This window comes from Daucus carota, chromosome 4 (assembly GCF_001625215.2).
Source record: "Daucus carota subsp. sativus chromosome 4, DH1 v3.0, whole genome shotgun sequence".
NCBI lineage: Eukaryota > Viridiplantae > Streptophyta > Magnoliopsida > Apiales > Apiaceae > Daucus > Daucus carota.
In genome coordinates this window covers 31074317-31089537 of record NC_030384.2, presented here as the reverse complement: position 1 = coordinate 31089537, position 15221 = coordinate 31074317, and the positions used below count along the sequence as shown (strand labels likewise).

The 15221-nt window shown below is 34.1% G+C and overlaps 1 protein-coding gene across 1 annotated transcript; it reads right to left on the bottom strand.

The window, feature by feature from the left end:
• Positions 1-5362: 5362 nt before the first annotated feature.
• On the bottom strand, positions 5363-7499 carry LOC108219612 (transcription factor TEOSINTE BRANCHED 1). Its single transcript, XM_017393134.2, has 2 exons — positions 5826-7499; positions 5363-5703 (listed from the first exon to the last, which is right to left on the bottom strand). Exon 1 carries the CDS (start codon positions 6865-6867, stop codon positions 5827-5829), a length of 1041 nt encoding a protein of 346 aa, XP_017248623.1. The 5' UTR covers positions 6868-7499; the 3' UTR covers positions 5363-5703; position 5826.
• Positions 7500-15221: the final 7722 nt, after the last annotated feature.

Sequence of the window (15221 nt, the reverse complement as noted above, 5' to 3'; positions counted from 1 at the left end):
CCCTCCGTCTCAATTTATAACTTCATTTTGGAATAAACACATATTAAGAAAAAAGTTGGTTAGATAGAATTTTATCTCATGTATCATTATTTAATGCATTGATAAGTGAGGATATAGTTGAGTTTCAAAAAAATTACAATAAATATAGGGATTTAGTGCATTGAGAAATGAGAATAATGTTGAGTTCAAAAAAATCACAATTAATATATATGTAGATAAATTTGTATTGAAAGAAGAGAGGGAGAAGTATTTTGGGACAATTTTTTTTTCCAAGACCTATAAATTGAGACGGAAGGAGTAACACAGAATTAAACAAGTATTAATTTGCCGTGTCCATTCGGGCCATTTAGATGAAACCAAGTGTGTTGTCTTATCCCGGAGAGGAGCTATCAAGATAACTTTACTCTTTCTCACAATAAAGTTACTTTCCTAGCCATATAATTTATTGCTAGTTCTCTGCAAGTTCCTTAGGGTTCTCTCATACCCAAGTGAAAAGTGAAAAATGTTTCCTCTAAAATGATAAGATAAACTGTCTTTTACACACACACACTGATCCTTACAAGTCTCTCAAGAGTTGCACAATGAAGAACTAGATAAGATATTAGTATTTATTAATTCTCATTCTTGTAGGGTTCTTATCTATCATTATTTTGATATCATTCTCTTCAGGTTCTTTTAGTTCATAACAGATCTGTGTTCATCGTTTCTACAAAGAATTTCTCTGATCCCTCTAGTTAGGGTTCTTTATTGTGTACTCATCTAGTCTGCCTAGGGCCGGGTTCTTGTTGATATAAGCATAGATGTGTTAGTCAGATGTTCAACTGCAGAGGGAATGAGTAGTTGCTCACAGGGAGTTCAGATTCACAACTCAAACCAAATAACTCAATGACATTATATAGGTCAGATCTGTATACATGAAAATATGAAACATTCTTGCTCTATATTCTTCCTTTTTCTTTTGTGTTTGTGGGATAAGATTGAGAACCCTACAAATCTGTGCCCTAAGCTCTAGATATTCAGTTATTAAATGGGGAATTGGAGATGTAAATCAAGATAGCTCACATAGATATATAATGTATATAATGTATATGTATGTGATTACATATCTTCATGTGCAATATAAATCTGGGTCTGAGATTTAATTAAATTAAGGGTTCATAGATGTTATAACAGCTAAGGTAGTAGCCTATGGTATTTAGCTCTATAAAGTCATGTACTATGTTTTGGAACTAACTAATTTATTCTACTTGAAGTTATAAAAAATTATGTAAGTACTTAATACGTGATCTCAGACCGGATGATCATCATGACCTGCTCACCATTGCATTAATTTATTCAGGGTTTCAGCTTTTTTATAGATAATTAGTGCTAATAGAGTGATTTGCGATGTGTTGGAGTATTGTGGTTAAATTGATAGAGTGGATTGTATTGGGGATGGAGGATATAACTGTATGTTGGTGGGCTTTTTCATGTAACATGGACATATTGTTGGCCGTGTGGGCTGAATGACCAAACCGGCACCGATTTGTTTTTAGATTTGTCCAAAAAAGCCCTGTACTAATAAAAAATTTGTTTAAATAAATTTTCTTTGTTTCCATGACGTGGAATTTGGTTGACACCCGTGCAACACATATGATTAATTGTTCTTGAAACACATATGTGGAATTTGGTCCACTAGTTTTGAGCTATTATGAAACCAGAGAAACTACTACTATTATTTGAGCTTTATATTTGGGACCTTAAATTGTTAGTTCGACATAAGCAATTCTTTTACAAGAGCCATGCATTTACCAGTCTTAAGCTAAGCAACAGTTCATATGAGCTGCAGTCATGAAATCCATCGGTTTCAGAGGCAGTTCCTTTAGCTAGATATGTTATACTTAAACGAAATTGCTAGTTAGGAGTTTTTCTTTTCACGCTTTACTCTGTAATATGGATAAGAATATGGTGTCAACCACTAAACCACTCCATAGCATCTACTCGTGTTTCGCAGGACATTCACACACGATTTCTTGTAATCCATTTTCCATATTGTACTGTTGCTGGTTTTCATATGATGTGAAATCCAAATTGACTAAAATTCTAAGACCTTTTCTTCTAGACTGCTAATATACTTGATCAAAGACATCATTAGAGATTGATTGACAAACTAACCTAGCTCTTGATTCCGTCATTCTCCACCTTGGACCTAGAAATGGATCATAATCTCTTGCTCGTAATGCACAGCATATGATGGCATCGCTTCTACAATGTAATGCCGCGCACAGTAGGTCGTTATGCTTCTACAAACAAATCTGTACGGAGCCAATAATATCATCCCAAACATATGTATATCCACAAATTTTCAGTCTATGTTTGTCCATTAAAGTCCCATCTGTCTCATCCAAAAAGAAGGTGCCTTCCCTTTACGATTGAGGAGCCTTGTCCGTCCCTGTTGGCTACCTCATGCACTAAAGTTTCAGAAAAGATGCCTAAATCATTATGCATAAGAGAGCATGAATTGATATTTTACTTTTATTCGAAAGGTATAATGGATATCTACAAAACTATCTGTCAAAATAAACACCAACCAAGTTTGTAAGTTCATCTTCCAATTACAAAGATGATAGATGCACTACCAATTTGACTAGACTGGTTTTGCATACCCTTATTGGTGCAAATAATTGAGGTAAGCGGATCACAATCCTTAGTTGAATCAATAGATAGGTCTCTCGATCAGTTCTTGTATGATAGTCATGTCTGTAGTTTATCTGAAATCCTAACTTGACAGTCGTTTTATGTTTCTAGTATTACTTCATCCGAAATGACCTTGTTTGAGATGGTGGACAACTCAAATAAAGTTAGACTTGGGAGATAAACTTTATGAATTTGATCTATATTGCCAGAACAGAGGGAGCTCCGTGAAAATTTTGATCATAGACTAACTCAATGATTTTAAGAGATATTTATCCTTGAAGGAAAATTTTAAAGGTCAATATTAAGCAGAACCTGGTCAACTAAGTTCCTAAACATAGTCTTTTTCTGTTCCTCATTTAATATAACTGTAATTGTCTAGAAGTTATGCTGTTGCAATTAACTTCTCATCATAATCTACAAGTCCCCGGATCAAGAGTTAATTTAACAAAGAACTATTGGTTTCTGCATAATGTGGAAAACAAAAATTACAGCACTGCTATTACTGAGGTAGGAGAAAGGGATACATATTGTCAGCCAGATCCGATACTACGATGTATTAAGTTCACAAACTTATCTTATTCATCACTATAATCTTATTTTTATTATAAATGAATTATTCTGTTAGTATACAAGTTTTTTTTTTTTTTTTTTTTTGAAAAGCGATAAATTGGAATTCATTAACATGTACGAGGTGAACTGGCAAATAATTTTTTTAGGAATGACATTGTTGTTATTAATTTTTTTACTTGCACATGGTATTTGACATTATTAATTTCAATGCACGCCTGATTTGAGAAAGTAAATTACCAGCATTATACAGGTTATGAGTATTGATTGATTTCAATTCTCATATACAGTTTTTACAAGTTCCTTACCTGCTACGTCTCTTTTCATTATTTCCCTTTTCAGAATATATGCAAGTCCAGTACCTTTTACATGTGTTTCAGCCAAGCAACTTAATCAATAACTGCAGATGCTTAACTCTCTACTGAAAGTTTGATGAAACAAAAGGAGGTAAGTGACTCTCGTCCCTATTAACACCCCTCTCTATATTCGGTGTAATTATATATAAATTCTCGTTGCTATTTTTTTATATACAACATAGTTAATTAACAAGCATCCTAAATTGAAGCAGTACTTTTAAAAATTCATGTGCATAAATGTCCTTTTTGTTTGCTTTTTATTAGATCAGAAAAGTACAGTTTTTCTTTCTCCCTTATCAATAATATTAGAACTTGAAGAAATGGGGGAGTCATCAAGAAGATCATAAATATAATCCTGTGATGCATTAAGCTCTGAAAGCCTAATTAACCGTCTGTCATGCAAATTCCGGTGCATGAATCTAATCCTCACACTCATAACCTACTTCACTTTTTTAAAGGCAGGAAGGTGCTCAGAATTACTTCTTTTTGAACATTAATGTGTGTAGCAATATTCTCATCTATCCAGTAAGTTGGGGAATTCTGATAGGCGACGAAGCACTCATATCTCGACACATACATAGATATTTGTTGTAGATATTGATTTAAAAAAAATGCCTGACAGGAACATAGAGGTACAAAGTGAGTGTCAAATCTTAGAGTAAAATGACTATTTGAAAGAACCGTGTATCCAGCAACAGAATAGCTAGGACGAATGCTTTCCACTACCGTTTAACATTCACAGAATGACAAATCGGTGAACTTGAGAATTACATTTACGTGATTGGATAAACGCAGTATTTGCAGATAAACATACTGTTTATATAACTTTAATTAATACAGAAACACTCATCTAAAAATTATGACTGTTTAATTTATAACTTCTAGTTTTCCCACTTCTGCAACTGGCGTATTGGCTTAAGAGCCTGTTGCATATATAGGGTAGAAACTGAGGCTATCACATAAAACGAGTTTACATTATTTTGCTCCAAAATGTTCAAAATTATGTTTTCTACCAGCACAATATCAGACTTAAGTATTTTGTATTTTTTTTTAAAAAGCTTTGGTTTTTGGGAATAAAATCACCAACATTTAAGATTTGAATCTACGTTACTACACAAGCACAATTCAGTATCAAAATATATATATTTAATATTAATTAAGGTATATAAAAACTTGTATCTAATCCATAATATCAAGATTGTAGTACTGACCAGGATTTGGCACTACAACTTTCTGTGGTGACCCCTACATGCAAAATCTGCATAGCAATTAGTTTTTAGTTTTCATCTCTATCTTACACTATTAACAGTACTTCATAACTAAGCTTTTTCTCCATATAAAGGTCCACAGATTTCTATAATTGTTTTGAATGATAATTAAGATTAATTAAGATGTTTTAGAAATCAATCTTGGTGCCTTTAATGGACTAGGTTGGTATATATTTCCTATAGTTCACAGCTTGTAACTGTTAGCTAGCTAAATTTAAGTCTTGAAAGCAAACCATATCTATTATCCTGGGGATCTACTCGACTTATTTCCATCTGATCATATCCGTTAGAATGCATCTACTTAATTAGTTGAAACAATTATTGAAAGTTGATATATGGAGCTTGTGATTCAAACGCTTTTGACACTAGTTTCTTTGTTCATTATATTACATATTCTTTTAACTAAAACTCATCAATGATATCATAATTCCATTATCCACACACAATATATAATACAAAAAAAAAAAAAAATACCATAATCCACAATGTGTACAATATTATGCATAAAAACTGTACATGAAATGATTATCATACATCAATTAGAGAGTTATACAAGATTATTAATAGTATATAATAAACAAGAGAAGCTTATGATCATTCTGAACCTGATTAACATTCATGGCTCAAGAAGCTAAATGGCATGAGACTGTAAACACAATTATTACAAACAGTTTCATTCTAAAGCACATATATAGATAGCATATATAATTAACATAACCTCTGCAGTTAAGCCATGTTCTCATCCATGATGAGCTACTCGGGAAAGGACTTGCAGATGATATACCTTCCATGACCAGATTATTACATCCATCAAATCGAAAGTCTGTGATGTGAAGCTGCAAAGAATTCAAAATCTATTCAATGCAAAAGATTTAAGATTATATTGCATAAGATATATATCTCATTATAAGAGTTAGTTTAGTTAAACAAATTAGCATGTTTTAAAATTCTAAAATACCTCACGAAAAATTCCAGAAGTTAATTTGCTGATGATAATTGAAGAGAGCCGATGGACTGCAGCTTCCAGTTTCTAAGTGAGTATTAGCATCACTAATATTAACAATATCCTCTCTAATTCCTTGACTTTGTAGCTGCAGCTTTCGAGCATTTGGCCTATTTCCAGCCTCGACTGGAAGTCGGTCACTATAGTTACTAGTGTTATTATGACTAGGAGCCCTCGGTTCCTCACCGGTTCCAAATGGCCTCCAACTCATTAAGCTGCCTGATTGTTGGACATCAAGCTGCTGCTGCTGCTGCCTTTTCTCCTTAGTTCTTTCCCTCGCTTTCTCTCTAGCCTTTTCCCTCGATTCCTTGGCACGAGGATGAAATGTAGGTTTTCTCACAGATCTAGTCCTCTTCTCCTTTCTGCCAGTGGAAGGCACCCCCTTATCAGAGCTCATAGTCCTCGGTATGGACTCGTCCATCCCAGACACGACATCACAATCTGAAGTCGACAAGGCACTCCCCGTGACTAAACTAGAGCCTTTGTTTATATGTGGAAACCTCTCAGCCAGTTCTTTGATGGCAATTTTCGAATGCTGAATCAGCCATTCCACAGTCTTACTAGCCTTATCAAAGCCCAGCAAATCCTGCAGCCAAAAAAACTTTCGAGCAACCTCAAGGGACAGCCTCATTCTCCGGTCCCTAGGCCCATGAGCCGTGTTGATCTTGCTGTGCCTATCTTTCTTACACATTTTCTTTCTCACAACTACCTGATCAGGTAGCTTCACATTGACATCAATTAGGCTAGGCTTCTCCGTGTTCCCGGTCACAGAAACATTATTCGTCTCTACCATGCCTTGATAATTAGTCTCGCATAAAATAGCCTGCAGATGCTGCGAGTAAATCGCCTCATCTTCGTAAAGATTAAACGGAGAAGACGAATGAAAGAAGCAAGATGAAGAGGAGGCCGAGAGATCTTGGATTCCTAGAGCCGAGTTAAAGTCATTCTCTGTAAAAGCAGGTGTATTTACACTTACATAGCCGTCTGATGGATACATACTATTAATTAGCTGTAATAATCTTTTAAAAGTTGCACTGTGAAAGGTACATTACAGCTCAAACATGTAACATGTTGATTCAAAGAACCCAACCAAACTATTTGAAAAAAGATCTGAGCTTGCATGCGTGAATGAGTACTAGCCGATAAAATTCTCCAGCTTTTTAAGGCGAAATAGGGTAGTGGTTGTACTCGTTGTGCCTGAGAGTGACCCACAAAACCCAAATGCACTGAATACTCAAATTTGAGAAATGGGTATGTTCACTTCATTGTATGCATGTGTGGTTGGGGAAGAAGAGATAATGAAGGACTAGGGCGATGAACTTAGCTGAAAAAATGGAGGCATGTTTTGTAAATATTTGCGGAATCTTGAGGTGCGGCATCTATTTAAGAAAAAGGATTATAAGCTGGTTTGGGACCATGAAAAAGAAAGACTCGGCTGTATCATGGGAAGTGAGTGGATAGGAAGCACTTGTTCAGTTGTTCTTGTGCCACTTCACGTGATGGCAGGCGACAACTTTGACAATGGAGTACAAAGCTTTTACTTTGATAGCAACCATTGCACTAGTTTGTTAATCATCATCACCATGAAATTACGACAACCAAAGCTTAATTCTTCGGCTCCCACGCTGTTTTGGAGGGACTGGCTGATCGATAAAGACCAGTGACACAATGATCTAATTGCATTTTCATCTCCATTTATAGTAGTATTTTGGTCCATCAATTTGCCACTATAGCCTTGGCTGTACAAAATTACAATTATAATTTAAATTGAATGAAAAATATGTATTGGACTTTTGCGAGGAAAAAAAGAAGAAGAAGAGGTCGTGATTAAGCCTAACTGAGCCGCTTAAAGTAGGTATTGTGTTATGCGTTTTCAAGTTTTGGTCCATGAAGATTAGCTTACTTGCATAATCTAATAGTTTGTACTATGTCGAATTTATTTGCATAAGCTGATATATGTTATAGATTTCAATGAAACGTGATACTTACACCTAAATTAAAAGTGTCGATTAAAAAGAGAATAAATAATCGTCCCCTCTAAACTAACCAACAAATGAATGAACGAACTTAGGAAACTCACTTTACGTGTTAAAAATTGTCGTTTTTCAACTTAGGAAAATCAAATGAGTTAGACCAACGATCCAAATATTCCTGGACTTTTTAAGGAGAAACTATGTTGTCCATACATTTGGTCGGAATACAATGAACATATATATGATGGCGGTTCTCTTGATTTGCACCGGTTAAACACGTACGGTTGGTTTTGCAGCAACCGATTAGCTTAGTATGCAATAGGACGAGGTACTTTAATTTTAATTTTGCTGAATTTAATCAAAGTAAATCAGCAATTTAATTGCCCAAAAGTTTATTTTTTCGAACGCAGCTCCGATATCTCGTCACTAAACTGTGGTTCAAAACCGACTACTCTCTGACGATCATTTATACGAATACAATGAACCAAAAAATAAATTGAAATACAAAAAATGCAAAATATGTTCTTTTCGTTCTTTTTTCCTGAGATTATTTCACGACTCCCCTTTAAGTCACACTAAGTTCATAGCTTCGCTCTACAAAATTTAGCAGTAACATTTTATGAGGATTTGGTAACTTAACAGTAACGCTTTCACTTTTGTAATACAAACATAATGTTACATGGTCTGCTTGTAGGCATGTATAACCCTAGAGACAAAGGACAATTATTTCACCCGAGGAGATAAAATTCAACAGTAGTGAGAGCAGGCCTGCCCTTTGTAGCCATGACCTAATTTTTCTTTTGACCAAGATTATTACTAGAGCTATATGCATGTCTCTTTCACTAAAAAGGGAAACCCTCTCACTTAACTTGTCTCTCTTTCCATGTCCACAATCCAAGCTCCAACTATTAACTACTAATCAACCACTGGGTTTTCTTCTATTATCTCTTGGTTTCTTTCTGATTATGCATATCTTGACATCAATATGACTCATGTGGTACTTAAAAGGGTGTATGCGCGGACACCTACATCGATCTTATAAGACTCAGAACCCAAAATTCAAGTCTAAACTAAGTTCTGATATCATATCAAATAACATAGTTACACTCTTATTCTTAATATAAGGGTATCTTATAAGAGCTTGGAATCCGAAACTCAAATTTAAATCGAGTTCGAGTTCTGATATCATGTCAAGTAATCGCTTGACTCATTTGAAAGCCTTAATAAAATCTTATATTAATTATTCTAACAAACACATAACAACCGATTAATAAGCGAGGTAAATATGTTACATGGTTGAGTGTTTCGGATGTCGATTTATGTGAACAAGGTTGGGGAAGCCACACATGCTTCTCCTGATTTTATCGATATACCGAGAACCTTTTAAACACGGAATAGATTCCGAACTGCCTATACATTCCATGGAGACTTTTCTCAACGCACCCACAGTTTATTTCCATATATACATGCTGCTCTTTCATCTCTCCAACTTGATAGTACACATAGACATCATTAATCTCTCATCCGTTTGTCTGATCCATATGCGTGCCCTAGACTTGTCAATACTTTAAGACAGCCTTCTCTTTCATTTATTATCACAACTTTACAAGCAAGGACCACAAGATACATGTACATATGTGTCTGATTGTGAGATGCTGCTAGGAAAATGAGATAAGTTTATGCAGATAGTGTGGATCCATCATGCCCATATAAGGGTGCGTGATAATGAGACCATAGAAACCCTAAATAGTGCTTTCATTTCACTTACTTTAATTTGTCCTCGCTACCTAGCGTGCTTTCTGTTCTTCAAACTTCATTTTCTATCAGGCTTAATTGTCATCCCCTCCATACATATCTAGACTTGATAAGAGCAAGCATGACTAATAGTAGAAACATTGCGGATTCGTTTATAATTCAGACTCGGATATTATATGGATATGAATTAGACTATCGTATATAGGGGATGAACCAACTTCCCTAAGTAGCATCTGTTTGGTGACATTGTAGTACGCTGCTTTATTCATGACCGTCTTCTTTTTGCCGTCGAATATGACTCATCAAGACTTAAAGGGTCATCTTCACAAGCCATTTTTAGGTTTCTTATTTCTGCAATTAATATTTAATATCGAAATTGCTCAAAAAAAAACTATTTAATATCGAAAAGCACTTGTTCTATGTGCTGTTACAAAAATAGATGATATAAAAATAAAAGAAATTTGCAAGGATTATTCATATTTTCAGATTTATTTTCAAAAATCCGATGAAATATGTATTATACGAGATTTAAAAACAATTGTTTTTATAATTACAATTGAAGTTTCATATATATATTATACGGTATATTTGGAGAAAAAATGACAACTGAGATGTTTTTGAAAAAAGTTTAAAACTAAATTAAAGAGTGACACACAAAATGCCTTCTAACTTGCCTTCCGCTATACTTACAAATCTTGTGTACACTATTTACAAAAACTTACCAGAAAAGTTCTCTCTATCAACTTATGGGTCCTCTCACTTTGAAAGATGATCTTAAGAGGTATGTGTAATTCATGTGTGTGTTTAGACATGGATGATCTAGTATGATTCGTGTGAAATAAAGGGCCTCAAGATAATATATCAATCACAAGTATTTGCGGTATAAATTTTCAATTCCTTTCAGAATTAATCACCTCATGATGTCATCCCCACAATATGTATAATCGGACCTGCTGTTTCAGCTGATTAAATTCTCCTATAAAACTCAATTTCATACAAAGTGCACAAAACCTTATCGTTATGGTATAAGCTCAAAAGGTCAAATAAGTAACGAAAATCTACACGTCTTTCCAAATGTGGTAAGGTATCTTTTAAGTGCCACAATTTGCAACTGGCCTCTGTGCTGTTCATACAAAGAAAAAACTATTCATGTCCACAAACGCTTCAAAACTTCCAAATTGCCTAGATTCCGGGTAATTACTTGAGTTTTCAATTAGGGCAGCTATGACAGGAAATGTGCCTAGCTAATTTAAACAGGGTAATGCCTGTTAGGTTCCTTTTAACCGCAGAGAGGACACATGTATAAAAAGTGTTTGAATTATCTTATCTTTCAAATAAATCCAATTTATTTTCAGAAAAAAATAGAAAAATATACTCCTTCCTAAAATTAATCCTTTATTTTTATCAAGCAATGAATATAAAACACTTTATATTTAAGACTTATTAAACACTTTTTAAATATTTATTTCTGGAAAAATACATAATCATAAAATTAAGCTTTTATTTTTATAAGCACTTCCCCGCCAAACAGTCACATAAATACATAAACAAAAAGCTCATGCCATTTATAATTCAAATGAAGGTCGCTGGACATGTCAAATGTCTTTATATAATATGCATGTTTTTGAACACATATAATCCTTCTGAGCTAGCTGTATAGATGGATAATTATGCAGTTTGATGATCTTTTGTAAATATGGAGTACAAGACGTTTTCCTGATCTTAAATCTTAATTCTCTGAGTATGCAATTGAGTACGGTGAAAATCGGATTTTAAGGTCCAGAAAATCATTTATTAAGACTTAAGAGTTATTAAGGGCTAGACAGAAGTTTCGAAATCAAAGCTAGGGTAAATGTAGCCGAGGATTTTTGTCGTTATTGTCTTATTTAATTGTCTACTTCTAGACGAATTATTCCAAAAGTGTGAAGATGATTGTATTCTTCTAGTTCTATGATCTAGAGAAGAACTTGATGTATTACTCATATAATTTATCATGGTGAATTGTTTGGGTGGACTACGGTCCCGTGGTTTTTACTCCTTACGTTGAGAGAGTTTTTCACATATAATTTTTGTTGTCTTGTGTATTGTTATTGTTATTGTTATTTTACTATTTTGTTTCATCGAAGGTCCGTGAAAGTAGGAATAAGTTTGTCCAACGAAGTTTAATTCCGCACGTAGTTGTTATCGTTGTGGTCACTTATCGCATCAGATTGACATAAGAGTTTGGTTGTTTTTTGAACAATTGTTTGAATTATGGAAACAAATACAAGTAGAATTGTTAATTTGAATGGTCCAAATTATTATGTTTGGAAGGAAATATTATCGACCTAATTTTGTTACAGAGACGCCTACAAATAAAATAGAGGTGGAGTGGACTATTTTGCATCGATGGGTTTGTGGGTATATACAATACTAGGTGAATGATAATTTTTTGAACCATATTAGTAGAGAGATTCATGCACGTACTTTGTGGAACAAGCTCAAGCAACTCTATGCTCGAAAGACGGGAAATAATAAGTTGTATTTGATTAAATAGTTGATGTCTCTAAGATATATATCAGGATGATCCAGTGATTCTTTCCAATCGACTTCTTTTATGATTTCATTGGAAATCATATAAAGACAATTTTTATTTAATATAGCTATTTGTGCAAGTATTTTACGATTAAGAAGCACCTGTTTCTTATATAGGGCATGTATTAATCTACTATAACTATAGGATACTCCCATTTCACAAATTACTGCGTTTATTCGAGTGATCCACAAACGGTGAAAATTTTGCTTTTGCTTATCCCTATCCCGAACTACGATTTCTAATCACTTGAATGCACACTCCAAGGAATTATGAATCAGCTTGCTGGAATGGGTATCAATTTTGAAGATGAGATACAATGATGTTGTCTTCTGGGTATTTTACCAGATTCTTCGGAGACATTTAGGATGTCTTTGTCGAACTCAGCTCGAGATGGTGTTATCGATATCGAACTAGCTAAGAGTAGTATTTTGAATGAGAATAGAGTAGTACTAGAGATAAGTATTCTAATGTTGAGTGCTATCATTGTGGTAAGAAGGGACATACGAACAAGTTCTATATTGTAGAAAATTGAAGCGAGAAAATAGAAAGAGTTCAGACAACAATCATACGAAAACTAACAATAGTAATGATAGTTATATGGTGATTGCTACAACTGATGAACATCTAATCTCTTATGATAGAGATATTTTAACCTCGCATAAGATGATTTGAGTTGGGCTATAATAGTGGTGCATGCTTCGTGTCATATTACGTCAAGAAGGGACTTCTTTATATCCTATACTTCTGATGATTTTGAAGATATTAAAATGGGTAACAATGACATATCAAAAGTTCTTAGCGTCGGGGATATATGTCTGAAATTTGACACGGGCATGAAGTTATTTTTTCATGATGTGAAGTACGTGCCAGATATGTAAATGAATTTATTTCAACAGGCCTTCTTGATGATGAAGGGTATGTTAGCAACTTTGGTAATGGTTAATGGAATCACACTTATGGGTCTTCAGTTGTTGAAAGCGGAAAGATTTGTCCAAAATTATATATGACACAAACTAAAATCTCTAATAGCAATATTGTCAACGCTGCGGAGAATGTTGATATGATTGATTTATGACATAAGAGACTTTCTCACATGACGGAAAAAAGAATGAATATGCTATCGAAGAAAAGGGTAATATCTGGTTTGACTGATATATATTTGAAAAGGTATTCTCACTGTGTGGTAGGTAAACAAAACATAATTTCTTTTAAGAGTTGTCCCCCTTCTCGTAGAGAGCATATACTTGACTAGGTGCATTACGATTTTTGTGGTCCCATACATGAAAACCCAAACTAATGATTTTTCATTATATTATGTTACATTCATCGATGATCAATTAAGGAAGTTGTAGGTTTATACTTTGAAGACTAAAAATGAAGTATTATATGTGTTTAAGCATTAATTTTCAGGTTTTAGTTGAGAGACAGACCAAGAAGAAACTGAAGTGTATCCGGACCGGTTGTCAATGTATCATGGACTTATTTCACATATTGTTTCAGCACCTTGATTATAGTTTCAATAACTTTGTTCAAATTATGTGGATAATATTTTGTAGATCCTGAAATTTTGAGTATTGTTATGTTAACTGACTGGTGCAAGTTTCCACTGTATGAAGCTAAAAAGGAGGATGCAGATTGCAAAAGCTCTAAATAAATGGCTTCTGTATATAATGGTTTGCTGGACATAGTGACTTTTAGAATAATAAGATTCCTCAGATGCCCTGTGATCTTATTTGTAACATAATACGAGTTGCATATGATTAGGACTGTAGTCAATACTTAAATTCAAAATAGGTATTTGGATTAACACTTTTCTTCCCGTCTATTAATATAGACTATAAATCCAATACACCCGTCCTTAAATTTGTCAATATTGTTGATTGCTTGGGCTGATTGCTGCTAGCATTTCTGTATAAAATGCTGAACTTAATGTTAGAAAATTTTAGCTACTTCTATATAATAATTTAGCTACTTTTGACCTGCTAGACAAGAAATTGTGTTTAAAAATAAATGCAACAGGCTCATATGCAGTCTTCTAATGTGCAATAGAGACAGATTTTGGGGGATTACAGCGAACGTACAATGGCTAATCCAAGTCCATCGGAGATTCAGCAACTGCGAACTGCAACAGTATCAGCACATGGTGGAGGCTGAGCAAGTAGTAGAATTTGAGTTCATCAACTCATGATATGATTGCATTTCAATATTCTTCCTTCTTATCTCAATAATCAATCTACCACTGCTAACCTGCATACCAAATTTTGGGGACTAATACTCCTTTGAGATTATCATCTCCAGTGCAGTGGACATGAAATATGCAAAGACTATTCATACACCATTAAATGAACCATGATATCTAAACTTAAGTTATAAAACATTGCAACCTCACTACAAATCCCCCAATCCCCATACCAATTTGTCCACACTCATAAATACATCATTTGATACAACAAATTGCTAAAAGAGAACAAGTGCTAAACTGGTTAGATTGTGGATTATATATATGCAGACCATTAGGTCAAGAAAAAGCTAATAATCAGGAAAGAAGTGAATATTTACTTTACACAATAACAAGAACATATGTTGTATAATTTCATAACAAAACAAAGACAATCATAAAATTAAATACAAAATGATCAATACCAGAACTAATAGAACTAATATGGACCAAGACATCTAAAAAGTTCATCAAAATCTCGAGCTGGACACAACCCAACAGTTACCATTCTCTAACCTGCATATCAAAGACCAAAAGTAAGCTCAAATAAAAACCATACCATACTTCTGCAAAAAGTAAAAGTAAAAGTATTTATTTCTGCAGAAAGTCTAATGAACACACATACTTAATTACTTCTGTCCACCATGTTTCTGCCACAAGTGCTCTACAAGGTCATTTTGGAGTTGAAGCACCTTTATCTCTAATTCGACGGTGAACTTACATGACTCCATGAAAGCGCTTGTTTGCTCACGAAAAATTGAGATGGATGGAGTTCCATCATATGCCTCATAATCACAATCTAAATTTTGAAGATCCCTTTTATCTTCAAC